The sequence below is a fragment of the Neoarius graeffei genome, chromosome 23 (genome assembly GCF_027579695.1).
Source record: "Neoarius graeffei isolate fNeoGra1 chromosome 23, fNeoGra1.pri, whole genome shotgun sequence".
NCBI classification, from domain to species: Eukaryota; Metazoa; Chordata; class Actinopteri; order Siluriformes; family Ariidae; genus Neoarius; species Neoarius graeffei.
The window spans coordinates 13,287,049-13,312,546 of NC_083591.1; the positions used below are offsets into that span (position 1 = coordinate 13,287,049).

At 42.0% G+C, this 25,498-nt stretch overlaps 1 protein-coding gene across 4 annotated transcripts in view; it reads left to right on the forward strand.

The window, feature by feature from the left end:
- Window positions 1–25,498, forward strand: part of LOC132871545 (cytochrome P450 2C20-like) — a 51,046-nt gene that overhangs the window by 14,378 nt on the left and 11,170 nt on the right. For 2 of the 4 annotated variants that reach the window (XM_060905790.1, XM_060905791.1), the window contains exons 5-8: window positions 3,516–3,692; window positions 13,360–13,501; window positions 13,753–13,940; window positions 21,290–21,431. In XM_060905790.1, coding sequence (XP_060761773.1) covers window positions 3,516–3,692; window positions 13,360–13,501; window positions 13,753–13,940; window positions 21,290–21,431 — 649 coding nt within the window. The remainder of the gene's footprint in view (window positions 1–3,515; window positions 3,693–13,359; window positions 13,502–13,752; window positions 13,941–21,289; window positions 21,432–25,498) is intronic. The other 2 variants (XM_060905792.1, XM_060905793.1) reach the window with 2 other exon arrangements.

Here is a 25,498-nt window from a genome sequence, read left to right on the forward strand (position 1 = left end):
CTCCCCTGTTTGAAAGACTACCAGCCGCCACTGATTCCAAGTTACATATAAACAGCTAAACACACATTCTCTACTGAGGACAGAGGGGACAGGCACCCTCTTCTTCCACAGCCATGCTTCTGTAATGTGTGCAGAATGTAGTTTTGCATTCTTTTTGAAATATCCCTGCAAAAGATGTAATTTTGAAGACGGCATATCTCTTCTTTCGGCTGCCCCCGTTAGGGTACGCCACAGCGGATCTGTTGCACATATTTGATTTGGCATAGATTTTTAAACCGGATGCCCTTTGTGGTGCAACTTTCCCCAATCTAGCCATGCTTTGGCTAGCTTGTACAATCCCAGTGGCTTGGTATTTTATCTAATCTGCATGTCTTTTAAACTGTGGGGGAAACCGGAGCACCCAGAGGAAACCCACGCAGACATGGGGAGAACATGCAAATTCCATCTTGAAGGCAGCATATTTTTGCTTCAAAATCTCATTGTACTTTTCTGCATTAATGCTGCCATCACAGAAGTGTAAGTTACCTTTGCCAAGGGCACTGATGTAATTATTTGTTTTACCTCATTACTAGCCCTAAATTGGCCCTGCCCCAAGTTTGTTTTTTTTCCTCTTTCTTTTAATGTGTTGAAGGCCTAAAACACAGGAATGGATGTACATTAACAAATGAAATGAAGCTGACCAAACAAAATATATTGAGTTCATACTGTATGCAATGAAATACAACTCAAAGCAAATTTAGAAATCACTGCTTTTTTTTATTTGCATTTTCCATACTGTTCCAATTTTTTCTGATTTGTGGTTGTAAAGATATTAACAAAAATAAAGTATACTGAAATATTTGATAAATGACTTGGGTTATTGGAACATCCTTTGCTAAGTTTTGAAGCAGATCTTTTTTTTTTTTAAAACCTACAGTGGTGCTTGAAAGTTTCTGAACCCTTTAGAATTTTTTTTAATTTCTGTATAAATATGAACTACCAGTTTCACACAAGTCCTAAAAGTAGATAAAGAGAACCCAGTTCAACAAATGAGACAAAAATATTATACTTGGTCATTTATTTATTGAGGAATGATTCAATATTACATATCTGTGAGTAGCAAAAGTATGTGAACCTTTGCTTTCAGTATCTGGTGTGACCCCCTTGTGCAGCAAAAACTACAACTAAACATTTCTAGTAATTGTTGATCAGTCCTGCACACCAGCCTGGAGGAATTTTAGCCCATTCCTCCATATAGAACAGCTTCAACTCTGGGATGTTGGTGGGTTTCCTCACATGAACTGCTCACTTCAGGGCCTTCCACAACATTTTGATTGGATTAAGGTCAGGACTTTGACTTGGCCATTCCAAAACATGAACTTTATTCTTCTTTAACCATTCTTTGGTAGAACAACTTGTGTGCTTAGGGTCGTTGTCTTGCTGCATGACCCACTTTCTCTTGAGATTCAGGCCCTGTCCACACGGCAACGGATTCAGGTGACTCCGATACAGTTGCTTATCATTTAGGCCTGGCGTCCACACGGCACCGGCGTTTTGGGTGCCCAAAACGCAATCTTTTTGAGAACGGGTTCCAGAGTGGAAAGATCTGGCAACGTTGCCGTTGTGAAGTCGTCTGGATGAGTAGAACGGATTTGTTTACGATGACGTCACAACCACATGACTGTGAGTGCTTCACGCCGGGTAGAAGTGTAACGAACTCGATGCGAGTTGTCAACAAATCCTATAACTTGGTTCATGAAACGCGCTTACAAAATATTTTCACTGTGAATATTTGTGTAATGGTGCAAAGTGAGAGAGAGAGAGAGAGAGACTCTGCCCTTAGGGCAGAGTCAATCCCACCAGCAAAAATAGGGAAAAAAAGGAGCGATCTCACCTTCAGATGTTGGTTTTAGTCCTACAATACATTCCTCAAAAAGGGCGTAGAAGAGCAAATTAATCCATCAACGTGTAGCATTCAATTTATTCCGGACCATTAAAGACTCCGCCTTCCGCGTAGAATCATACGTCATCCTCGCCGCCATATTGGATAGGTCAAAGCGGAGAATAAAGATTAGCTGCGTTTAACTGTACCAACAGGCTTGTCGTCCAAACGAGATCACATGGGATTACCTTTCACAGGTGAGACTGGAAAAATACTTTTCATTGTATTTGGTCATTATAATGTAATTTTACGAATAGATTTTCCTGACTTTGTGGCTAATATGAAGTCTCGCGCATAATAGTTTATGCGCATGCGTCCTGACTACTTCTATTGTTCTGGTGTCTCCGAAGGGACCGTCTTACAGCACCCCTAGAGGTGTGGCATGTGTATTGCATCGTTTTCAGCAAGCGTTGCGTTGCCATATGGACCTGATATTTTACTGATTGTTGCCCATTTGGACGTGATATATTTTTAAATAACATCTCGTTGCCGTTGTCGTGTGGATGTAGCCTCAGTTCATGGACAGATGTCCTGACATTTTCCTTTAGAATTCACTGGTATAATTCAGAATTCATTGTTCCATCAATGATGGCAAGCCGTCCTGGCCCAGATGCAGCAAAACAGGCCCAAACCATGATACTACCACCACCATGTTTCACAGATGGGATAACGTTCTTATGCTGGAATGCAGTGTTTTCCTTTCTCCAAACATAACGCTTCTCATTTAAACCAAAAAGTTCTATTCTGGTCTCATCTGTCCACAATGCATTTTTCCAATAGCCTTCTGGCTTGTCCATGTGATCTTTAGCAAACTGCAGACAAGTAGCAATGTTCTTTTTGGAGACCAGTACCATAGCTTTCTCCTTGCAACCCTGCCACACACACCATTGTTGTTCAGTGTTCTCCTGATGGTGCACTCATGAACATTAACATTTAGCCAATGTGAGAGAGGCCTTCAGTTGCTTAGAAGTTACCCTGGGGTCCTTTGTGACCTTGCCGACTATTACACGCCTTGCTCTTGGAGTGATCTTTGTTGGTCGACCACTCCTGGGCAGGGTAACAATGGTCTCGAATCTCCTCCATTTGTACACAATTTGCCTGACTGTGGATTGGTGGAGTCCAAAGTCTTTAGAGATGGTTTTGTAACCTTTTCCAGTCTGATGAGCATCAGCGCTTTTTCTGAGGTCCTCAGAAATCTCCTTTGTTCATGCCATGAAACACTTCCACAAACGTGTTGTGAAGATCAGACTTTGATAGATCCCTGTTCTTTAAATAAAACAGGGCGCCCACTCGCACCTGATTTGTCATCCCATTGATTGAAAACACCTGACTGTAATTTCACCTTCAAATTAACTGCTAATCCTAGAGGTTCACATACTTTTCCCACTCACAGATATGTAATATTGGATCATTTTCCTCAATAAATAAATGACCAATTATATTTTTGTCTCATTTGTGTAACTGGGTTCTCTTTATCTACTTTTAGGACTTGTGTGAAACTGGTTTAGTTCATATTTATGCAGAAATATAGAACATTATAAAGGGTTCACAAACTTTCAAGCACCACTATACATTTGTATCCCTTATTTTACAGTTTTATAATGTCTTTCCATGGCTGGGTGAGCGACTTCCTGGGAAGCATTTAAAACTTTTTAAAGATGTGGATGAAATCAAGGCATTTTGTAGAAGCAAAGTGCAAGAGCACAAGGACAGTTTGGACCTCGACAACCCACGAGACTTCATTGACTGCTTCCTCATCCAACTTAACCAGGCAAGCAAATCTTTTCACTTTTGTTCATTTTCCTGCTGATGTCGAACATTAAAAGTAGATAAGTATAGCCATGGATTGACGATGCAACTACAGACATAAGCACTGTTCAAGTTGCTCAAGAGTTACGCATGAGGTGTTGAGTTTGAGTAAAACAGAGGATTGTTTCAAGTATGCTTGATTCAGACCTTGCGCTCAAGTCTAGATTTCTTGTGCAGTATTGGCTCGAGCGACAAACTATTTGATGCAACCACAATACATCACATTGGAATTATTTTGGGTTGTAAAAGGCTGTTAGGGGCTAACATTACATGCATAATTTTGATGAACTTGGCTACAGTGTCTTGCAAAAGTATTCATCCCCTTTGGTGTTTGTCCTGTTTTTGTCACATTACAAGCTGGAATTAAAATGGATTCTTGAGGGGGTTAACGCCATTTGATTTACACAACCTGCCCATAACTTTTAAAGGTGAAAATTGTTGGTTTATTGTGACATAATAGTTAAGATGAGGATCAGAAATCTGGAGTGTGCATAGATACCCCCCCCCCCCCCCCCCCAAGTCAATAATAGAGCCAACCTTTTGCTGCAGTTACAGCTGCAAGCCTCTTGGGGTATGTCTCTATGAGCTTAGCACATCTAGCCCCTGGGACTTTTACCCATTCCTCAAGGCAAAACTGCTCCAACTCTCAAGTTAGATGACCTGCATTGGTGTACAGCAATCTTCAAGTTATGCCACAGATTCTCAATTGGACTGAGGTCTGGGCTTTGATTAGGCCATTCCAAGACATTTAAATGTTTCCCTTTAAACCACACTAATGTAGCGTTAGCAGTATGTTTTGGGTCATTGTCCTGCTGGAACATGAACCTTTATCCCAGTCTCAAACCTTTGGCTGGCTCAAACAGGTTTTCCTCCAGAATTGCCCTGTATTTAGTGCCATCCATCTTTCCTTCAATCCTGACCAGCTTTCCTATCCCTGCAGATGAAAAATATTCCCACAGCATGATGCTGCCACCACCATGCTTCACTGTAGGAATAGTGTTCTCAGGGTGTTGGGTTTGCACTACACATGACATTTCCCATGATGACCAAAAAGATCAATTTTAGACTTCTCTGACCAGAGAATCTTCCGTGTGCTTGGGGAGTCTGCCACATGCTCTTGGGCAAACTACAAACATGTTTTCTTAAGCAATGACTTTTTTTTTCTGGCCATTCTTCCATCAGTCCCCACTCTGTGGAGTGTATGGCTTAAAGTGGTCCTATGGATAGATACTACCATCTCCGCTGTGGATCTTTGCAGCTCCTTCAGTGTTATCTTTGGTGGCTTTGTTGCATCTCTGATTAATGCCCTCCTTGCCTGGTCTTGGTGGGCAGTCTTCTCTTATCAAGTGTGTAGTGGTGCCATATTCTTTCCATTTTGCTATCATGGATTTAATGGTGCTCCCTGGGATATTCAAAGTTTGGGATTTTTTTTTTTTTATAACCCAACCCTGATCCATACTTCACAACTTTGTCTCTGAAATGTTTGTAGTGCTCCTTGGTTTTCATGTTGCTTGTTTAGTAGTGTTGCAGAGTCAGGGTCCTTCCAGAACAGGTTGATTTTATACAGACATTACGTGACAGATCATGTGACGCTTTGATTGCACACAGGTGGATCTTAATCAACTAATTATATGACATGAAGTGAATTAATTGGACCAGCTCTTATTTAGGGGTTTCATATGAAAGGGTGTAAATACCTATGCACACTCAATTTTTTTTTTCATCTTAATTATTGTTTGTCACAATAAAACAACAATTTTCACCTTTAAAGTGGTAGGCATGTTGTGAAAATCAAATGGTGCTAACCCTCCCAAAAATCCATTTTAATTCCATCTTGTAATGAATGAACCCTTTATTGTCACTAGTCACAAGTACCAGCGAAATTGGCCATTAACCCGTCCGTACATACCGGTATACACATACATACAATTGACAGAGGGGGAGTAGACAGGACAGGAAGACAGGGATGGAAAGAAAAATGCAGAGTAACATGAGGAGAGGGGAGGAGAAAAAGCAACCCCCACACTATGCTCCTGTGGGGAGTACAGTATGGGAACATAAAAAAAAAAACACCTCAGCACATAAGCACAAAATAAGTACACTTTACAACATGAAAACTCGGGACTTGAGGGTGGAGGTAACCCAGCACAAGCAAGCAGCCATCCGTTCCTGCAGCCATGACGGTGCTGGTCGTGCACCCGCTTGTCATACTGGGGGCAAAAAGCAGTGACTATGGGAAGTGGGGGAAGGAATGCAAGAGCATCTCACTGCAGTGATCTTCAGGGGGAGTTGTTGCAGCAACGGCCATGACCAAGGCCAGTGCTGTCTGAGGGGGCCGAAAGCAGATAAGATTGGGATTGTTTGGTCTTGGGGCGAGTAGACGCATTCTTTTACATGACTACTGTTTGTCCATTCTGGTCTCCGAATTGATCCATTTCCTTTGCAAAGCCAAAAGCTTCTCCATGATGTTATCCATGTTGCGGTTCAAGTTCTGAATAGCTACAGTCTGAGTGCTGACAGCTCTGCCCACCACTTCAATCATGTCGGGCAGCTTTATGGGGCTTTGGACAGCTGTCACTGTTTCCTGATTTCCTTGATAAACCAGGGCAATGCCTAATCCAATCAGCAAAAGACCTGTAATCACGGTTCCAAATAGGTAGATGTCTTCAATGTCCTCCACAGAAAGAACCGCCAGGCACATGACCCGCCACTTCTCCCACACATCCATCGTGTAGCCAGCTGCGAATGTTCCGGCAGGACAGGCCGGTTCCCCCGAACCCAGGCTCCTCGTCGAAATTGTCAATTGCGTTGAGAGTCCAGTTTATCAATTCCATGATTTGTAGTTTGGAGAGTAGTGCGGAGAGAGTCTCTCAAAAAGACAGTAGACAGACAAGACGAGAGGAGCAAAGCAGGGAAGATGAGGGAGAGAAATGCAACTGCCTTCTGTGAGCACACAGATCAGAAATGCAACAAGACAAACACCAAGAGGGATTAATACGTTTGCAAGACACTGTACTTGTGCAGTGAAGAAGGAATCTCCTGCACTCATACTTCTCCTGAAACTTTTCAGGATGTGGAATAGGTGTGCTGCAGCTCATAACTGGCACAGGGTAAAGCACCTGCAAAACAGCAGCAGTGAGTTGGGAAATGCGGGCATCCATTTCTTTTTTTTTAAACTGTTTTTTATTAGATCTTTTACATCCAAATACAATGTACAAGAATAAAAGAACAGAAAAATAACATGTAAAAAAGATATAGTAATAATAACATTAAAATATAAAAGAAAAGAAAAAAGGTATGAACAGCTTATGGGTCCCTTCATTTATACTGTTGTAGATGTAAACAATCAAGTCTGACACATTATCATTCAGTCCGTGGTATCATCTTCCTCCTTGTACCAATACCATTTCTCCCATTTCTTTTCAAATTGTTCTTCCCTCATTTTCAAAATGTATGATAGCTTTTCCATGCTGTAAATCTCTTCCACAATACTAAGCCACTGTTCTAGAGTTGGGGGGTCTTCCTTATACCATGCTCTTGTAATTGCTTTTCGGCTAGCTGCAAGTAATACTTTAAACAGGTATACATCTTCTCCTTGGACCTCGTCTTGTGGTATATATCCCAAATACAGTACCAAAGATGTTTTTTGTATCTCATATCCCAGTATTTTTTTTAGTTCGCACCACACTCCCTTCCAGTACATCTCTATTTTTTGGCATTTCCAGAACACATGTGCATGATCTGCTTCCGCCTGTCCACATAGTCTCCAACATAAGCTTTTGTGTGGTGTGTATCTCCCAGTCATCTTTGGTGTTATGAAAAACCTTATAATGTTCTTCCACCCAAATTCTCGCCATACTCTAGAACCCGTTGTTGATTGTTGGGATGTGCATACATCGTTCCAGTTCTCTTCTGTTATTTCTATGCCCAGCTCTTTTTCCCATTTTTCTTTAATGTACATGGTTGAGTTACCCCCACTGGCACCAATAGCTTGGTATAGAGCTGAGATTACTCTACATGTTCTTCCTTCATATGCTTTTATGATTATTTTAATGATCCCATTCTGCTCCCTCGGTTCTTTTGCTTTAATTTCCTTTAAATAATAGTCCCTTACCTGAAAATATCTAAATAGCTCCCTTGCCTCTAACCCAAATGTATCCCTTAGGACTTGAAAGCTCTTCATTTCCCCTCCCTCGACAAATGTGCATATAGCTGTAATACCCTTTTGTGCCCACCTCTCAAAGCCTTGGTCCCTTAACCCTGGTTTAAATCTATTATCGTGAGATATCCACCTCAAGATCTTAGTTTCTGCCTGCAATGTATATTTTCTTATTACCAAATGCCAAATCTCCAATGTGAATTTGCTTATTGGGCTCAGCTGTACTTCTTGCTTGAATAGTTCCCTATTGGTTATTAGTATTTGAAGTGGGCTGGCCCTTTCTTTCATCTCTGTCTTTCCATCTGGCTATATATTTTTCATTGCACCAGCAATATACTGCCCTGAGTTGTGCTGCATAAAAGTAATCTTGCAGTTTTGGTACTGCCATGCCCCCTTTGTCTTTAGGGAGTTGCATGGTGCGATATCTAATCCGAGGTCTCTTACCCGCCCAAATGAACCTAGCAATCCATCTATCCCACTCTATAAACTGTTTCTGTGGAATCATTACTGGCAAAGTTTGGAACAAATACAGTAGTCTTGGCAATACATTCATCTTAATTATTTCTATCCTTGAGCTAAGATCCAACTGTAACATTGACCATCTACCTATGTCTTGTCTGAGTTCCTCGTTAATCTGAGTGTAATTTGCTTTATATAACTTCTCTATTCCCTTTGTGATGTTCACTCCCAAATATTTAATTGTTTCTGAGTTCCATTTAATTTTATATCTATCTTTTAATTCTTTTGTTGGTGCATAATTAATGGCCAGAATCTGTGTTTTATTAACATTAAGTTTATATCCTGAATAATATCCATATCCCTCCAATTGGTTCATCAGTGCAGGGAAAGATCTATTGGGTTGTTCCAAATAGGCCACCACATCATCTGCAAATAGTCCTATCTTGTGTTCTCTATTTTTCACCTCAACCCCTCTGATGTCCTGGTTTTGCCTTATTGCCTGTGCTAATGGTTCTATGAATATAGCAAAGAGAGTCGGGGAGAGACCACACCCTTGTCTTGTTGACCTTTCCAGGTAGAATGGTTTTGTGAGACTTCCGTTCACCTTAACTCTAGCAGACGGTTCTTGATATAACGCTTTAATACAACTGACAGATTTTTCATTAAAACCAAATCTTTCCAACACCATATATAGATAAGTCCAGTTTACGCTGTCAAAAGCTTTCTCTGCATCTACACTAACTAAAATGGCACCTTTTTTTGTATGTTGGGTCTCTTCTACAATGTGAATCATCCTCCTGATATTGTCCTGTGTCTGTCGTCCTTTAATAAAGCCAGTCTGATCTTCATCTATAATATCGGTCATGAATGTCTCAAACCTCTTAGAGAGTATTGAGGTGTACATCTTGTAGTCTACATTTAGCACTGAAATTGGTCGATAGCTACTGCATTGCTCTTTATCCTTTCCCTCTTTTGGTATAGTCGTGATAATGGCCTCCTTCCATGACGGTGGGATTTTTCCTTCTTTAATTGTGTATCTAAATGAAGCAAGCAATATAGGGGTTAACTCTTGTCTAAATGTTTTATAAAATTCTGAAGGGAATCCGTCACTCCCAGGAGATTTATTGTTCTTTATCCTAGAGATTGCCCCTTCCATTTCTTCTTCTGTGATTTTCTCCAGTCAACAGCTCATTTTGTTTCTCTCCTATTAAAGGTAGATCCAGCCCATCTAGAAAGTTTCTCATTTCTTGTTCGCCTGCCATTGATGGCTGTGTATATAAATTTTGGTAATAGTCCCTCAATACTCTGTCTATTCCACCTGGTTCAGTTATCAAGTCGTTCGTCTGGGGGTCTCTAATTTTATATATTGTGTTCAATGCTTGTTGTTTCCTTAAACGCCTAGCCAGTAATCTGCTGGCTTTAGCACCTCCTTCATAGTAAGTTTGTTTAATAAATCTTGCCTTCTTTTCCACTTCTGTCAATAATACATTATCAATTTTAGTCTTTGTCTCTTTCAGTTGTCTGACTATCTCTGGATCACCTTTAGCATTGTGTTTTTTCTCTAATTCTTTTAAACGATCAATTTGTGTCTCATAATATAGTAATCTGGCCGCCTTGCGAGTTGTTGTGTATGCTATTAACTTCCCCCTAATAACTGCCTTGAGTGCATCCCAAAGAATGGTTGGATCTACTTCCCCATTATCATTGTCTTCTATATACCTTTTTATATCCTCTTTTGTTCTTTCTACTAGTTTTTTATCGTTCAGTATCCCAACATTCATCCGCCACACTGTAGTCCTCCTTCTTGCATGTAATTTTGTCAGGTAAATTGCATTATGGTCTGATAAGTCTGCTACCCCTATTATACAGTCCTCTACCCTATATAAATCTCCCTTTGTTATAAAGAAGTAGTCTAACCTTGAATATATTTGGTGTGGGTCTGAAAAGTGTGTATAGTCCCTCTCCAAGGGATGTGTGTCCCTCCAAACATCTATTAGTCCCAATTCAGACAGTTGCATATGCATGTATCTATTGAGCCATGTCTTATTCTTTTTGGTGCTTGTTGTATCTAGGTTGTAGTTCAACACCATATTAAAGTCCCCTCCGCATATTAGAAGCCCCTCTAGCTCTACTGTAATGAGGTCAAATAAAGTCTTAAAGAAGCTTTTCTCGCTGTCTGGAGGTGCATATACATTGATAAGTGTCACTTTTTGTCCCTCCAATTTACCCTTTACCATGACATACCTTCCCTCTTTATCACGTTTTTCCTGTTCAAGTTCAAATTTAGTTGAATTTGTTATCAATATGGCTACTCCTCTTCTATTATGGTGTTTGTGGTAGGTGCTATAAAATGTATTATGATATCCAAATCTCTTCAGTTTCTCATGTTGTTCTGTGGACAAATGTGTTTCCTGAAGAAAAATCACCTGGCATTTTTCTTTTCTAAATTTAGCCATAACCTTTCCCCTCTTAATTGGATTACTCAGCCCATTCACATTCAATGATACCACCTTAACACCCTCATGTTGCATTATACATCAGTTCCCCAATACATTCTCATTACCCATAAGCTAAACTCCAAAACAAAAAACACATCAGCAACAGCTGTTCTAACTATATAACAATAAACAGAAAAGTGAGCCTCCGTGGCATATTGGGGATATTTATGTCTCCCCATTTCCCCTGTTGGTGGGGTGAGGGGAAATCCTCTCCTCAGGGGGCCCCCCTTAGCGATGGAAAACTCCCCAAACTGAAGTCCTCCGTTCACGCTAAAAGTGTCCAACTTCTTGAAACCATTGCTCCCAGTCTTACTGCATTTCTTCCCCCCTCCAAAGCCAAACAAAATAGTATATGGGATACTTCAACCTCGCTTTATAGATAAGAAATATTCTAAAGGCTAAACAATTATTTATGTAGTTATTTCAATGTTCATTTTAAAACAAATTAGCAGGTAGGCATATAACCCATCCTTAACCTAAGTAGTAATAGAAGAGCTACTTACATGACTTTCAAAAAATAAAAAATAAGTCAGCAATCAGACGGAGTGGGTTGTCTAATAATATTTAGAAAACCGGACATTATACTAAGGGTTCGTGACTGTCCATTGAACTTTCCAGTCTTCTCCACTCAAGTGCTCCAGGAGAACTGCCTCAATTGCTTCCTTGCTCTTTCGGCTATGCCTGTCCCCCTGTCTTTTACTCTGCGCCACTTGGATGCTGCCTCGAGCTGCTGTTCTGGCAGTGTCGGCTCTTCCTCTACCAGTCCGTCTACCTGTAATCCCTTTTCCTTCATCGCCTTCGCTGCGTCTTGCGGGGTGTTGTATGTCTGAACGCCCTCTTGCCAGTGTATCTTCAGCGCCGTACGTGGAGACTGGAATCGAATTCCCCCGTCCTTCAAAACTCGCTTCAGCCCAGCGTAGTCGCGGCGCTTTGCAGCCACCTCCGCTGGATAGTCGTGGTCAAAAGTCACTCTCTTTCCCCCAATTTCGATTTTGGTCTTCCATGCTCTGTTGAGGACATCCTCCTTCTGTTGGAATTGCAAGAAGTTGACAATGATCGCTCTAGGATTTTTATTTTGAGCCGACCTGGATGTCCTCACTCTATGGGCGCGTTGTATTTGTAAACTGGTGTCTTCCGTGATGTTAAGCTTTTCGCGGAGCAGACGTTCAACAAACCCATGTATCGAGTCTTTCTCCGTGCCCTCCGGAACTCCCCAAATTCTTATATTATTTTTTCTCGACCTCCACTCTAAATCTGTCATTTTTTCCTGTAGCTCCCTTTGCTGCTTCAAAGAGGGTGCAAAAATTTCTTTCAAATCAGTATTCTACTCCTCGGTTTCCACCACGCGATCTTGTAGGTCTTTAATGTCTTTGCCTTGAGCTTCCATTCCTGTGTCAATGGTTTCGAATCGTTTGCCAATCTCCTCTTTAAAAGTGGCGAGTTCCTGTCTGAGCATACCTCCAACGTTTTGAATGCTTTCTCGAATGTCCTTCATTTCTTTTCAGTTTTCCTCCCTGTTGGACTCAATTTGCTTACCCACGCCGTCGAAGCCAGTCTTCATGCTAGCTAGCATGTCATCAATATTTGCCCTGTCTTGGACGTCGTCTTCTTTTTTATCTCCCATTTTTCCTCGCTCCTTTTGTTTCTTTTCTGTTTCTTTCTTAGTCTTATTCATCCCTCCTTTAGCTATTAACTTGAATTTCGGCTTTGAAAAATATGATCACTTCAACGACTGGGAGCTTCTGATTTCACGACTAGTCAGCCATTTGCCAAACCGGAAGCCGCGGGCATCCATTTCACATATGTAGATGCTGTTTTCCCAGGAAACACCTCTGTGCAGATAAATCAGGATGCCTTCTCTCTCCTGCTGCATCCATGGTGGTGGCAAAATAATCTGTCAGGAATGCAGGCGATAGACCGATGTAAAAATAGCAGAGAGTTTATTAAAGGCAAGGCTGGCAGACAAATCCAAATTCTAGAGCAAAGACGGTGTCCCTAAACGGGCAATGGTCAGGCAAAGCACAAACAGGATATCACAAATGAAGACAGAAAGCATAAACCCAATATGTCTGTTTACTTTTCAGTTTTTAACGGTCTCTTGCTTTTTCCACCTGACAGCAAAGAAACAAAGGTGTTTCCATCTTCCAGTCTGTATTTTCTATCCCTGATTTTATTTTGGATTAAAAATAAAGTGCTTGTGTTTCAAGGCATTGGTCTAGATGGTATTGAAACCCCTCCCCCACCTGACAAACGTCTACAAAAGAAAAATCTGTTAACTTTGGAGATGTGAACTACTGTACATGCTGGTAAATTGCATAATCTGAATGGGGAGCCTAGAAAAGAAGTGCTTCATTGAATGAGTATCTCTACCAACTCTGAATATGGCCCTACGTGAATAGATTTGTTGATAGTCAATGTATTCTAGGTCAGATACTTATGAAGTGGTGATATAAAATTATTTGTCTTATGCTGCTATGTCAGTTTACCACAGGCAACTTTTATTTTTCCAATAGGAAAAGGACAATCCCAGTACCGAGTTTCACTATGAAAATTTGGTAGCCAGTGTCTTAAACTTATTCCTGGCTGGGACTGAGACCACTAGCACTACTATCAGATATGCTCTGATGCTACTGATCAAACACCCTGAAATACAGAGTAAGATCAATCATAAACATGTCTACTGAAATAATGTGTACTGAAAAAAACTTTAACAATCCCATGTTCATGCTAACTTTATATACAGCACATAAAACAAGTTACTAACACAATCAGTAACCGTGCAATTTATAAAATAGCAGCAATACTCCTAATTCACTACTGCAGTTTGTTCTAATACAAAATAGTAGAAGTTGCAGAGTGCATTATTATCTACTGAACACAACTGATTGCTCATTCCATTTTCTCAGCTCACATGCAGGAAGAGATTGACACTGTGATTGGACAAGAGAGAAACCCTTCAGTGGAAGACAGGAAGTCCCTCCCATTTACGGATGCAGTAATCCATGAAGTGCAACGATATATTGATCTTGTGCCGCTCAATGTTCCTCATTACACCACACATCAAATTACATTCAGAGGCTACACAATTCCAAAGGTAATGATGAACAATTTACATAAAGCACACAAAACCAGGGTCAAACTTTTAAAATGTTTAGAACTTCTACACTATTGGACCAAAAACAGATTAAACTCTGTGATGCAGTCCACAAATGATTTCTACACTTGGCTTGATGTAGTTTTGTTCATCAAAAAATGTGCCCAAGAATTTTAAAAGAATTTTACTGGCATAGCAAATGACCAATCACAAACATTTTTGTGTTGGCTTTTTCAGCAAAAATACAAGGTTTTTGTTCAGACACTTCACACAATCTTTTTCTGGATTCTGTGAACTTTTTTTCAGAAGCCCATGAACTATATCCTACCCTGAAACACTAATTGTGACAACAGCATTCAAAAGTTTGTAATTCTGCTAGAAACCTGTGCATGGAAGTGTATATAAACAGAAGAATCAGATGGCTTCCCTCAAAATCCTCAAGGTTATGGCCAGGAAAAAAATGGGCAAATGAGGCTTGTACCATACAGTGATTTTCTTGGATTTACATGATTTTACACTGTCACCATATCCAATAACTCTCTGATTTATTATATTATCAGATCAAATATTATATTCTCCACATTGGAGTATGTTATCGCTCAAAAATATGCCAAAAGAGCAGTCTTAAAAATGGGAGATGAGCAAATCAATTTGGTATGAGTTCCACAGGCCTACAACAAGGTGTCATTTCCTTTCATTTTAAGTTTATTTGTATAGTGCTTTTAACAATAGACATGGTCGCAAAGCAGCTTAAAAGAACATTAAAGACTTTAAACATATGAGCTAATTTTATCCCAAATAAATTTATTTATCCCTGATGAGCAAACCTATAACAATGATGGCAAGGAAAAACTCCCTCAGACAACATGAAGAAAATCTTGAGAGGAACCAGACTCCAAAGAGAGCCCATTCTCATCTGGGTGATAACAGATAATGTGATTATAAATAACTTGCTTCTATGACTGTGTCCTATATAGTCAAAGTACAACTGTATAACCAGGAAATTCATTATAGTTTTAGCATGAAGTCCATTTTGTTGAAGTTATCATCTGTTCATTGATGGAGACTTCAGAGCAAGACTGTACATGACAAATGCAGTCCTAAAGTTATCATGGCAATTGTAGTCCTCAGCCATCATAGCAAAAATTGTAAGTGTCTAGAGCCATCTTCCAAGTGCGACTTTTGACTGTCCATATGGGACCATCCTCCACAGGAGCAATGTGATGACTCCAGTCAGATGTAGGGCATCAGGATGAATCAGGCAGGTCTGAAGAGCAGGAGAGGCCAGAAGCACTGGTATTGAGGTATTTCACTCACGTGACCAAGTCATGTGACGCTGCCATTTTGGACGGCACGGCTCGAATCAGTTTGAATGCGAAGAAGGTGACAAACGAAAAACATAAAAGAAAAAGGAGCGAGATGCAGAAAACACCTTCACTATCCAGCGACGTAGGGCATTTACAGGGCGAGCAGAGGGAGAGGTATTTGCAAAAATTGAGGTTAGCAGGCTTAGAGAACGACGTTTACCTGCTTCCACCAGGATTGTTCACTGACGTACGGAAGTACACGAAGCCCTCGTCTTTACCTGACTTCGGCCCACAGGATCTGTATACCTATGTCGTTAAAAACCCATCGCCATACACAGGTATTGATCTGAAAGCGTATACGAGTTTGGATGCCTACAAATATTTTGTGTCAGGCTGGGTAACATGCCTACATCAGCGGGTCGTCCCTGGAGCCGGTGATCGCCATCTTATTACAGCTAAGGTTTGTTCACATTTTCATTTACTTTCGGTCCTCAGGATAAACAAAATGTTATTAAATGTCATTGAAATAACTTCTTAGTCTGTTGAGACATGGCCCGTTATAAATTTGCTGTTACCAGGCAATGACCAAGAACTGTATTATTAGGGTCGGTGTAGTTGTAGCAGTGTATTAGCAACTAGCTGTTAGCACTAGCTAATGTCAACAACATAGTAGCTGGTATGTTACTGTAGCAATGTTTACGTTCAGTCATTTGGATGACTGTTAAAACCTTTCAGTCTCAAGTTTTTCCTTTACTGGATTTACTAGTTTACTGAGCTATCGCGCGCTCTCCGGCCGAGCCCGGAGCCATCGCGCGCTCTCCGGCCGAGCCCGGAGCCATCGCGCGCTCTCCGGCCGAGCCCGGAGCCATCGCGCGCTCTCCGGCCGAGCCCGGAGCCATCGCGCGCTCTCCGGCCGAGCCCGGAGCCATCGCGCGCTCTCCGGCCGAGCCCGGAGCCATCGCGCGCTCTCCGGCCGAGCCCGGAGCCATCGCGCGCTCTCCGGCCGAGCCCGGAGCCATCGCGCGCTCTCCGGCCGAGCCCGGAGCCATCGCGCGCTCTCCGGCCGAGCCCGGAGCCATCGCGCGCTCTCCGGCCGAGCCCGGAGCCATCGCGCGCTCTCCGGCCGAGCCCGGAGCCATCGCGCGCTCTCCGGCCGAGCCCGGAGCCATCGCGCGCTCTCCGGCCGAGCCCGGAGCCATCGCGCGCTCTCCGGCCGAGCCCGGAGCCATCGCGCGCTCTCCGGCCGAGCCCGGAGCCATCGCGCGCTCTCCGGCCGAGCCCGGAGCCATCGCGCGCTCTCCGGCCGAGCCCGGAGCCATCGCGCGCTCTCCGGCCGAGCCCGGAGCCATCGCGCGCTCTCCGGCCGAGCCCGGAGCCATCGCGCGCTCTCCGGCCGAGCCCGGAGCCATCGCGCGCTCTCCGGCCGAGCCCGGAGCCATCGCGCGCTCTCCGGCCGAGCCCGGAGCCATCGCGCGCTCTCCGGCCGAGCCCGGAGCCATCGCGCGCTCTCCGGCCGAGCCCGGAGCCATCGCGCGCTCTCCGGCCGAGCCCGGAGCCATCGCGCGCTCTCCGGCCGAGCCCGGAGCCATCGCGCGCTCTCCGGCCGAGCCCGGAGCCATCGCGCGCTCTCCGGCCGAGCCCGGCGCCATCGCGCGCTCTCCGGCCGAGCCCGGCGCCATCGCGCGCTCTCCGGCCGAGCCCGGCGCCATCGCGCGCTCTCCGGCCGAGCCCGGCGCCATCGCGCGCTCTCCGGCCGAGCCCGGCGCCATCGCGCGCTCTCCGGCCGAGCCCGGCGCCATCGCGCGCTCTCCGGCCGAGCCCGGCGCCATCGCGCGCTCTCCGGCCGAGCCCGGCGCCATCGCGCGCTCTCCGGCCGAGCCCGGCGCCATCGCGCGCTCTCCGGCCGAGCCCGGCGCCATCGCGCGCTCTCCGGCCGAGCCCGGCGCCATCGCGCGCTCTCCGGCCGAGCCCGGCGCCATCGCGCGCTCTCCGGCCGAGCCCGGAGCCATCGCGCGCTCTCCGGCCGAGCCCGGAGCCATCGCGCGCTCTCCGGCCGAGCCCGGAGCCATCGCGCGCTCTCCGGCCGAGCCCGGAGCCATCGCGCGCTCTCCGGCCGAGCCCGGAGCCATCGCGCGCTAGCTCAGTAAACTAGTAAATCCAGTAAAGGAAAAACTTGAGACTGAAAGGTTTTAACAGTCATCCAAATGACTAAACGTAAATATTGCTACAGTAACATACCAGCTACTATGTTGTTGACATTAGCTAGCTTGCCGTCCAAAATGGTGGACACCGGGGCGTCACGTGACCCTGTGACGTCAGGTGAAATACCTCAATTTCAGGATTGACATGGAACTCAACACACAGAGAGAGAAACACAAGTTGTTAGGTATGCCTGTTGTCACTTAATGATTAAGAACAGTATACATTGTGTGTTGAGTGCAAGCAGGGACTCCCGCAAAGCTAATGATGAAAGCATGATTAAAAGGAAGAGCCAGAAGGTAACAGACATGAGGGAGATCTGGGACATAAAGTGGCCAGCTACTCCACTGTCGTCAAACCTGAGTGACTGCGTGGGGGTGGGGTGACTGCATCCTTACATCCCAGTTTAACCAACACTCCATGCCTGAGAACCCTTCAGATCTGTTTCTTTACCTAATAAAAAGCTATTAACAAAATGCTTTTCTAAACAAAGATGTATTCAGCCTAGACTTAAACACTGACACTGTGCCTGAGTCCTGAACATGACTTGGAAGACTGTTCCATAACTGTGGGGCTTTGTAAGAAAAGGTACTGCGCCCCCCCCCCCCCCCCCCCCCCATATAGCCTTCACTATTTGAGGTACCAACAAATAGCCTGCACCTTTTGATCCAAGTAGGCATGGTGGGTCATAAAGGATCAGAAGTTTGCTCTCGTACTGTGGTGCAAGACCATTCAGTGCTTTTATAGGTCAGTAGTAGTATTTTATAATCAGCGCAAAATTTGAGAGCCAATGCATTATGGATAAGATGGGGTGATGTGGTCATATCCTCTAGTTCTAGTAAGGACTCTTGCTGCTGTATTTGGAACTAACTGGAGCTTGTTTATGCACTCATTGGAACGTCCAGACAGTAAGGCATTACAATAATCCAACCTAGAGATAACTAAAGCATGAGATTTTTTTTTACTGCATCATGTAGTGACATTATATTTCTGAGCAATATTTCTGAGATGAAAGAAGGCTATCATTGTAATGTTATCTACAGTTGTGGTCAGAAGGTTGCATACAGTGACATGAATGTCATCTTGGATATGAATGTCATGGCAATATTTGGGCTTTCAGTAACTTTCTTTGAACTGTTCTTTTTCTGTGGCAGAATGATTGTATGGCATACATCTTTAATTAAAAAAACATTAGAATTTGGTGCACAAGTTTTAATTTTCTTTGGGTTTTCTGAAATCAACACAGGGTCAAAATTATACATACAGGGTCAAAATTTACACTCACTTGGATTATTAATTCAGAGGTGCTGAAATTTCCAAAATATGTCTTATCTTGCCAAGGCAGCGGTCTCTTAACTTCCTGTTAGTGATCATGATTGACTACAGCTGGTAGCTTCTCTGTGCCTTTGTAAAAAGGGTTTGTTTACAGCACTCATTGGATTGACCAACACACCGTAAAATGGGAAAGTCCAAGGAGCTCAGTGCAGATCTAAGAAAGGGATCACAGATGTACACAACTCCAGAATGTCTCTTGGTTTCAAGAAAACCCAAACTGTCACCCTCCGCTGAAAGGAAATTGGTTTGGATGGTCAGGAACAACCTGGGAACCACCATGGCACAGCCCTGCCATGAACTGGAAGCTGATGGATCACTGTCTACAGTTCAGATCACCATGGACTAAGAGGCTGCTATCCAAGAAATAACACCCTGCTCCAAAACTGACACCTACAAACTTGACTAAAGTTTGAAGCTGACCACACAGATAAAGAAAAAGCCTTCTGGAGGATAGCTGTATGGTCAGATGAGACGAAGATTGAGTTATTTGGCCACAATGACCACCATGTAAAGAGGGACACTGTACCAGCTGGTGGTAGGATCATCATGCTCTGAGGCTGTTTTGCTGCCAGTGGAACTGGTTCATTGCACAAAGTGGATGGAATAATGAAGAAGGAGGACTACCTCAGAATTCTTCAGCATAAACCATCAGAAACTTGAACACAACTTGGGACTTACAACAGGACCGTGAAACCAAACATGCATCAGAGCTGGTTGTGGAGGATAAAGCAGGCTACCGTTAAGCTTAAAACAAGTCCTGACTTCAACCGTATTTGAAAACGTATGGACTGTGCTTATAAGTAAAAAAAAAAAAAAAAAAAAATTAATTGAACCCTACCAATTCTACCATGAAGAGTCATGAAATATCCAACCAGAATTCTGCCAGAAGCTTGTTCATGGTACACAAAAATGTTTGGTCAAAGTGAATCTTGCGAAGAGACATTTTGGCCAAATCTTAGGGGTGCTGCATGCATAATTTTGACCCTGTGCTGATTTTCAGAAAACCCAAAGAAAATTAAAACTTGTACACCAAATTCTAGTGTGTTTTTTTTTTTTTTTTTAAAGATGTATGCTGTACATTCTGCCACAGAAAAAGAACAGTTCAAAGAAATTACTGAAAGCCCAAATATTGCCATGACCTTCATATCCAAGATGACATGTCACTGTATGTAAACTTCTGACCACAACTCTGAGTTTCAAATGAAAGACTGGAATCAATGATCACCCCAAGGTCTTTTACTTCTGCACGTGAAGAAACAGAAAGGCCATCCAGATTTACTGTGATCAAAAAACCTACTTCTAGCTGCATGTGAGCCTAGTACAAGTACTTCTGTCTTGTCAGAATTAAGTAGAATGAATTTTAATAACCATCCAGTGTCTAATGTCCTCAATTTTATTAAGCTGGTGTCTGTCATCTGGCTTTGCAGAAACATTCAGCTGTGTCATCAGCATAACAGTAGAAGCTAATACCATGCTTATGAGTAATATTACCCAGAGGAAACATATATAAAGTTAAAAAAAAAAAAAAGTGGGCCTAAGACAGAACCTTGTGAAACACCAAACTTTACCTTAGTATGCAAAGAAAAATAATTAAAATCAAGAATCTGCTCGCGATCAGTTAAATAAGACCTGAGCCAGGAGAGGGCCATTCCCTTAACTTCCACAACATTTTCTAGTCTATCCAGGAGAATAGAATGATCAATGGTGTCAAAGGCTGCACTAAGGTCAAGCAATACAAGCAGGGAGACAGAGCCCTGATCATATGCCAACAGTAGGTCATTTATTAGTTCAACCAGTGCTATCTCTGTGCGAGGATGAGGTCTAAATCCTGACTGATACATTTCATGGATGTTATTCCTTTGTAAATATGAGCATAACTGCTGTGCCACAGCTTTTTCTAGGATCTTGGAGATAAAGGGAAGGTGTCAAATCTAACAGTTTACAAGTAGTGTTAATGGTAATAATAATTGACAAGTGATTAAATTCTCTGGGGTCACTGAGCACTCAGATGCATTCAAACACTTTTTGAGCAGCAGCAGATCAACAAGGAAAATGTCAGCCATGTGGAAAACTGATTTTATTAAAAGGTATGTATGTGTGTGTGTATATATATATATATATATATATAATTATTATTATTATTATTATTTTTTTTTTTTTTATTATTTTTTAAACTGTCAAGTGAATATTGCTGTGGAATAACCAAAGGATTCACCATCTAGCTGAGTTTTTGTTATTGCTGCTTTACCAAGGAGTTCCTGACTGCACAGCTTATAACATTATCATGCAATCCCGGTCTCCAAGGAGACACAAAACACTCATTTTCCTGTAATTTTTGATGCCATCTATTCTAGATTATTAAATTGTTTTTATTTGATGTTTTTAATGGAAAATTGTGAGCAGAAAAAAAATCAGTATTGTACAAAGCCCAGGCTGCAACTAAATCTGATGTACTAGACAAAACTAGTGTCACTAGTTTTGCTTAACATTTCAGTAAATCTCTTGCAGGACACAGTAATATTCCCCTTGCTTCACTCTGTTCTGAGGGATAATGAACACTGGGAGAATCCCTGGACATTTGACCCAAAACACTTTTTGGACACAAATGGCAACTTTAAAAAGAATCCTGCTTTCCTGCCCTTTTCTGCAGGTGAGAACCATCATTATTCACCAGTACACAGTTTACCAAGGAGACACAATGTTTATTTAATGCAATCCAAAACTTGAAGTCCTGTATGGATCAAACTTTAGAAAACTACAAACCTATTCACAAATTTCTGCAAATCAATTCTGTAAAAGGACTCTGAAGCCATCCAAATCTAAAACTTTCTCAAGTCATATCTCATCACATTGTGTTTGTCGTAAGCTAATACAGTAGTTTTCCATCCAGTCATCACAAACATCCAGGAAGTACTAAAAGCATATTGCATATTCAATGGTTTCTCAACAGTTTGCTTACATATCTGATAATATCCTGCTTCATTGGGAATGTAGTGTACTATGCTAAACTACCGTGTGTGTGTGTGTGTGTGTGTGTGTGTGTCATCAGATTAGATAGATGAGGATATTGATGAATTGTTTTGATAAAGTTGGGTACTTTTTGTTTGTGAATGTGTCTATGTAATAAAATAAAAATCACACCTTGGCTTGAAGATATGAAGTTTATCTTCTCATTTTGAAAAACTCATTTTTCCTACGAAATACATTGCGAATCTGAGTGACACATTTAAATAATATTGGCTGGCGTTCAGTGGTGTATCAGATATCTTCCATTCAGCAAGCATGATACTGAATGAGTCAAAAGAAGTTCAATATCATGCTCTCTGAATGGAATATATGATATACCACGAAAAAAACCCAAGGCAATATTATTATGATGCATATACACTCTCTTTTCCAATTTTTCGAAGTCCATTGGTATGTTTGTCTCTTGTAAACAGAGAGGAACCGTCAGGGCCTTCTTGGTCTTCAGAAAAGGCCCAAATATATCAGCATTTCAAATGTTTTATATTTAATTTATTTCATTCTTTAATTGCTTTCATTCTTTTATAATTTCATTATAATTATTGTCTTCTAATTTGGCCTCATTTTCTATCAAATTTGCTTCAGAAATTGAAAGAGTTAGTGTCCTGAAAATATAGTTATCCAATGAATTTTTTTTGGTTTGTTGTCTCTAGGCTGAGAAGAGTTTAGAGCTGGCTCACTCATTGGTTAGGACTTCATTGCCAGGACAGAAGGCCATGGCAGTGTATGTTTATGTAGGAAGTGACAGATGAATTAATCAATTAGATTTTGATTTATAGTAGGAGGTACCAAAAATTTATCACCTGAGGCCTTCTCAAAGGCCAATGTTAGGTTAACCATGAGTCAGTGCCATCAGCGGAGCAGTGAAGTAACCTTCCAGCCAGTGTAACGTTCATCAGTAGTGTTAGTGAATGCTAATAAAGCAGTCAAGCCAGTGCTATTGAGAGCAAGTAGCACAGGCTAACAACCGAGAAACTAAGATTTCTGTCTCTAGACTCTTCTTCCATGCATGCTTGCCAGAGTATTTTTCACTCACACTGAAGTATTCATTTCCCCCTGTAATTTACTTGGTTACTTTTCGACAACTAGGCGGCACGGTGGTGTAGTGGTTAGCGCTGTCGCCTCACAGCAAGAAGGTCCGGGTTCGAGCCCCGTGGCCGGCGAGGGCCTTTCTGTGCGGAGTTTGCATGTTCTCCCCGTGTCCACGTGGGTTTCCTCCAGGTGCTCCGGTTTCCCCCACAGTCCAAAGATATGCAGGTTAGGTTAACTGGTGACTCTAAATTGACCGTGAATGTGAGTGTGAATGGGTGTCTGTGTCAGCCCTGTGATGACCTGGCGACTTGTCCAGGGTGTACCCCGCCTTTCGCCCGTAGTCAGCTGGGATCGGCTCCAGCTTGCCTGCGACCCTGTAGAACAGGATAAAGCGGCTACAGATAATGAGAGACTTTTCGACAACTACACACGAGCTACCTGGTACCCTGCTCCTAATCCCTTGCAAAATCCTTTGCCCTGTTGCTATTTTGGTGGGTCTGGCTAAGTTTTGGCTGAGCTGAAGTCCCAGCTCTAATAGTAACGGTTCGCCACTGCTTGTACTGTAAATGGCTTGTAAAAGCCAGCTATTATTATTATTATTATAATACATACGCACTCTCTTTTCCAGTTTTTTGATCTCCATTGGAATATTTTTCTCTTGTAAATATGTGTGAAGAATATCTAACGAAGTTTTGGTAGCCTTTCGGGTGTTCAACACGTCTTTCTCTTTCCTGGCGAACAAAGAAACGCTTCTGCACATGCACAGCAGAAAACTATCTCATTGAATATTTGCATCAGCTCCGACATGTGAGGTCATGTTGTCTTGACAACGACGCAATATCGTAAACCATATTCAGCGCTCATTCTCCATTGGGTAGAGTGATATAATAAATACATACGTGTCAACCCCCAAGGATTTCTGACAGGGATATATGGACTCCGGAGGGGGGTTGCGGGGGTTATCACCCCGCAGGCCGAAATTTTTTGAAATTGACATCAATAAGGTATAAAATGGTGCATTCTGGCATAGTGAAAGCTGTTTTTTGTAACTTTACTAGCACATCAATATGTAATTGTCACATGTTTAAACTCAAGCAAAACAAGCAACATTAAAGGGAAACTTGAATAACGCCTGCATATTTTATTTCCACCTGAGACAGGCAGCACCTCACAACATTCAGGCTAATCAGAAGTATTACTTCCATTGAGATGAACATGATCTAGTTAAAAATCATGACTATCATAAATTGGGTCAAGTAACTATTCCAAAGATGTCCCTTTAATAACTACACAACACCTTTTTAAAAAGTTTCTATGCTACAATTTTCACATTTATATCACTTAAATTTTCAAATAAACAACAGCACCTTGCAAAATATTACAATGCATCATGACATTTCAAATTTACTTGAATCCAGTGCTCATCATATAAGCAAAAAAGCACCTTGATATTTATATCAACTAAATTTTCAAATAAACAGCACCTTGCAAAGTAAATAAAAAGTAAATGTCATTACATTGCACATTTTCTATATCAATGCTCAAATAAGCAAGCAGCACCTTGACATTCAAATAAACTTGAGGGAGATGTCAGCACCTAGCAAAATATATCCAAAAGTATATCATGACTTCACATTTACACACCAATTCAATGTTAAAATCATACAAACAGTACTTTGCAAAGTTTCCCAAAATAAGATATCATGGCATTTCAAATTTATATCAATTCAAAGTCATGCCTGCCACCATGTTAGTGTTAGTAATTGCCAGTCATACACACCGCCTAGTGGCCAGTGTTAGCCGGCAAAGAAATAAAACAAAAGAGGCTGGCTATGATGTAAGAAAATTCTACAACCCAGAAATGGATGGGAGCTCCGCTTTTAGGCAGTGCCCAAGTCTATATATTATTCCATTGAAAGTGTCCTGTATGTACGTATAATTTCTGATATTTCACTCATGACCTCACTCCGTGTTTTCCCCAAATTTGTTCTCAAAATGGTGATCCAGTTCAAAATTAAAATTCTTCTGATTAACTTGTGTATAATTTTTTTTTTTTGTGGATGTGTCCATATAATATAAAGAACATTACACAGTGGCATGAAAATATGGAGTTTGTTCGGGAGCTGAAAATATTTTCACTTATTTGCTTCGCTCAGTCATGAATAGGTTCACCACTCGAAGATAAACTTCATATCTTCACACAGCTGTGTAATATCCTCTATATATTTTCTCATCTCTTTCTCTCTCTCATATATATATATATATATATATATATATATATATATATATACACACACACTACCGTTCAAAAGTTTGGGGTCACTTTGAAATGTCCTTATTTTTGAAAGAAAAGCACTGTTCTTTTCAATGAAGATCACTTTAAACTAATCAGAAATCCACTCTATACATTGCTAATGTGGTAAATGACTATTCTAGCTGCAAATGTCTGGTTTTTGGTGCAATATCTCCATAGGTGTATAGAGGCCCATTTCCAGCAACTCTCACTCCAGTGTTCTAATGGTACAATGTGTTTGCTCATTGCCTCAGAAGGCTAATGGATGATTAGAAAACCCTTGTACAATCATGTTAGCACAGCTGAAAACAGTTTAGCTCTTTAGAGAAGCTATAAAACTGACCTTCCTTTGAGCAGATTGAGTTTCT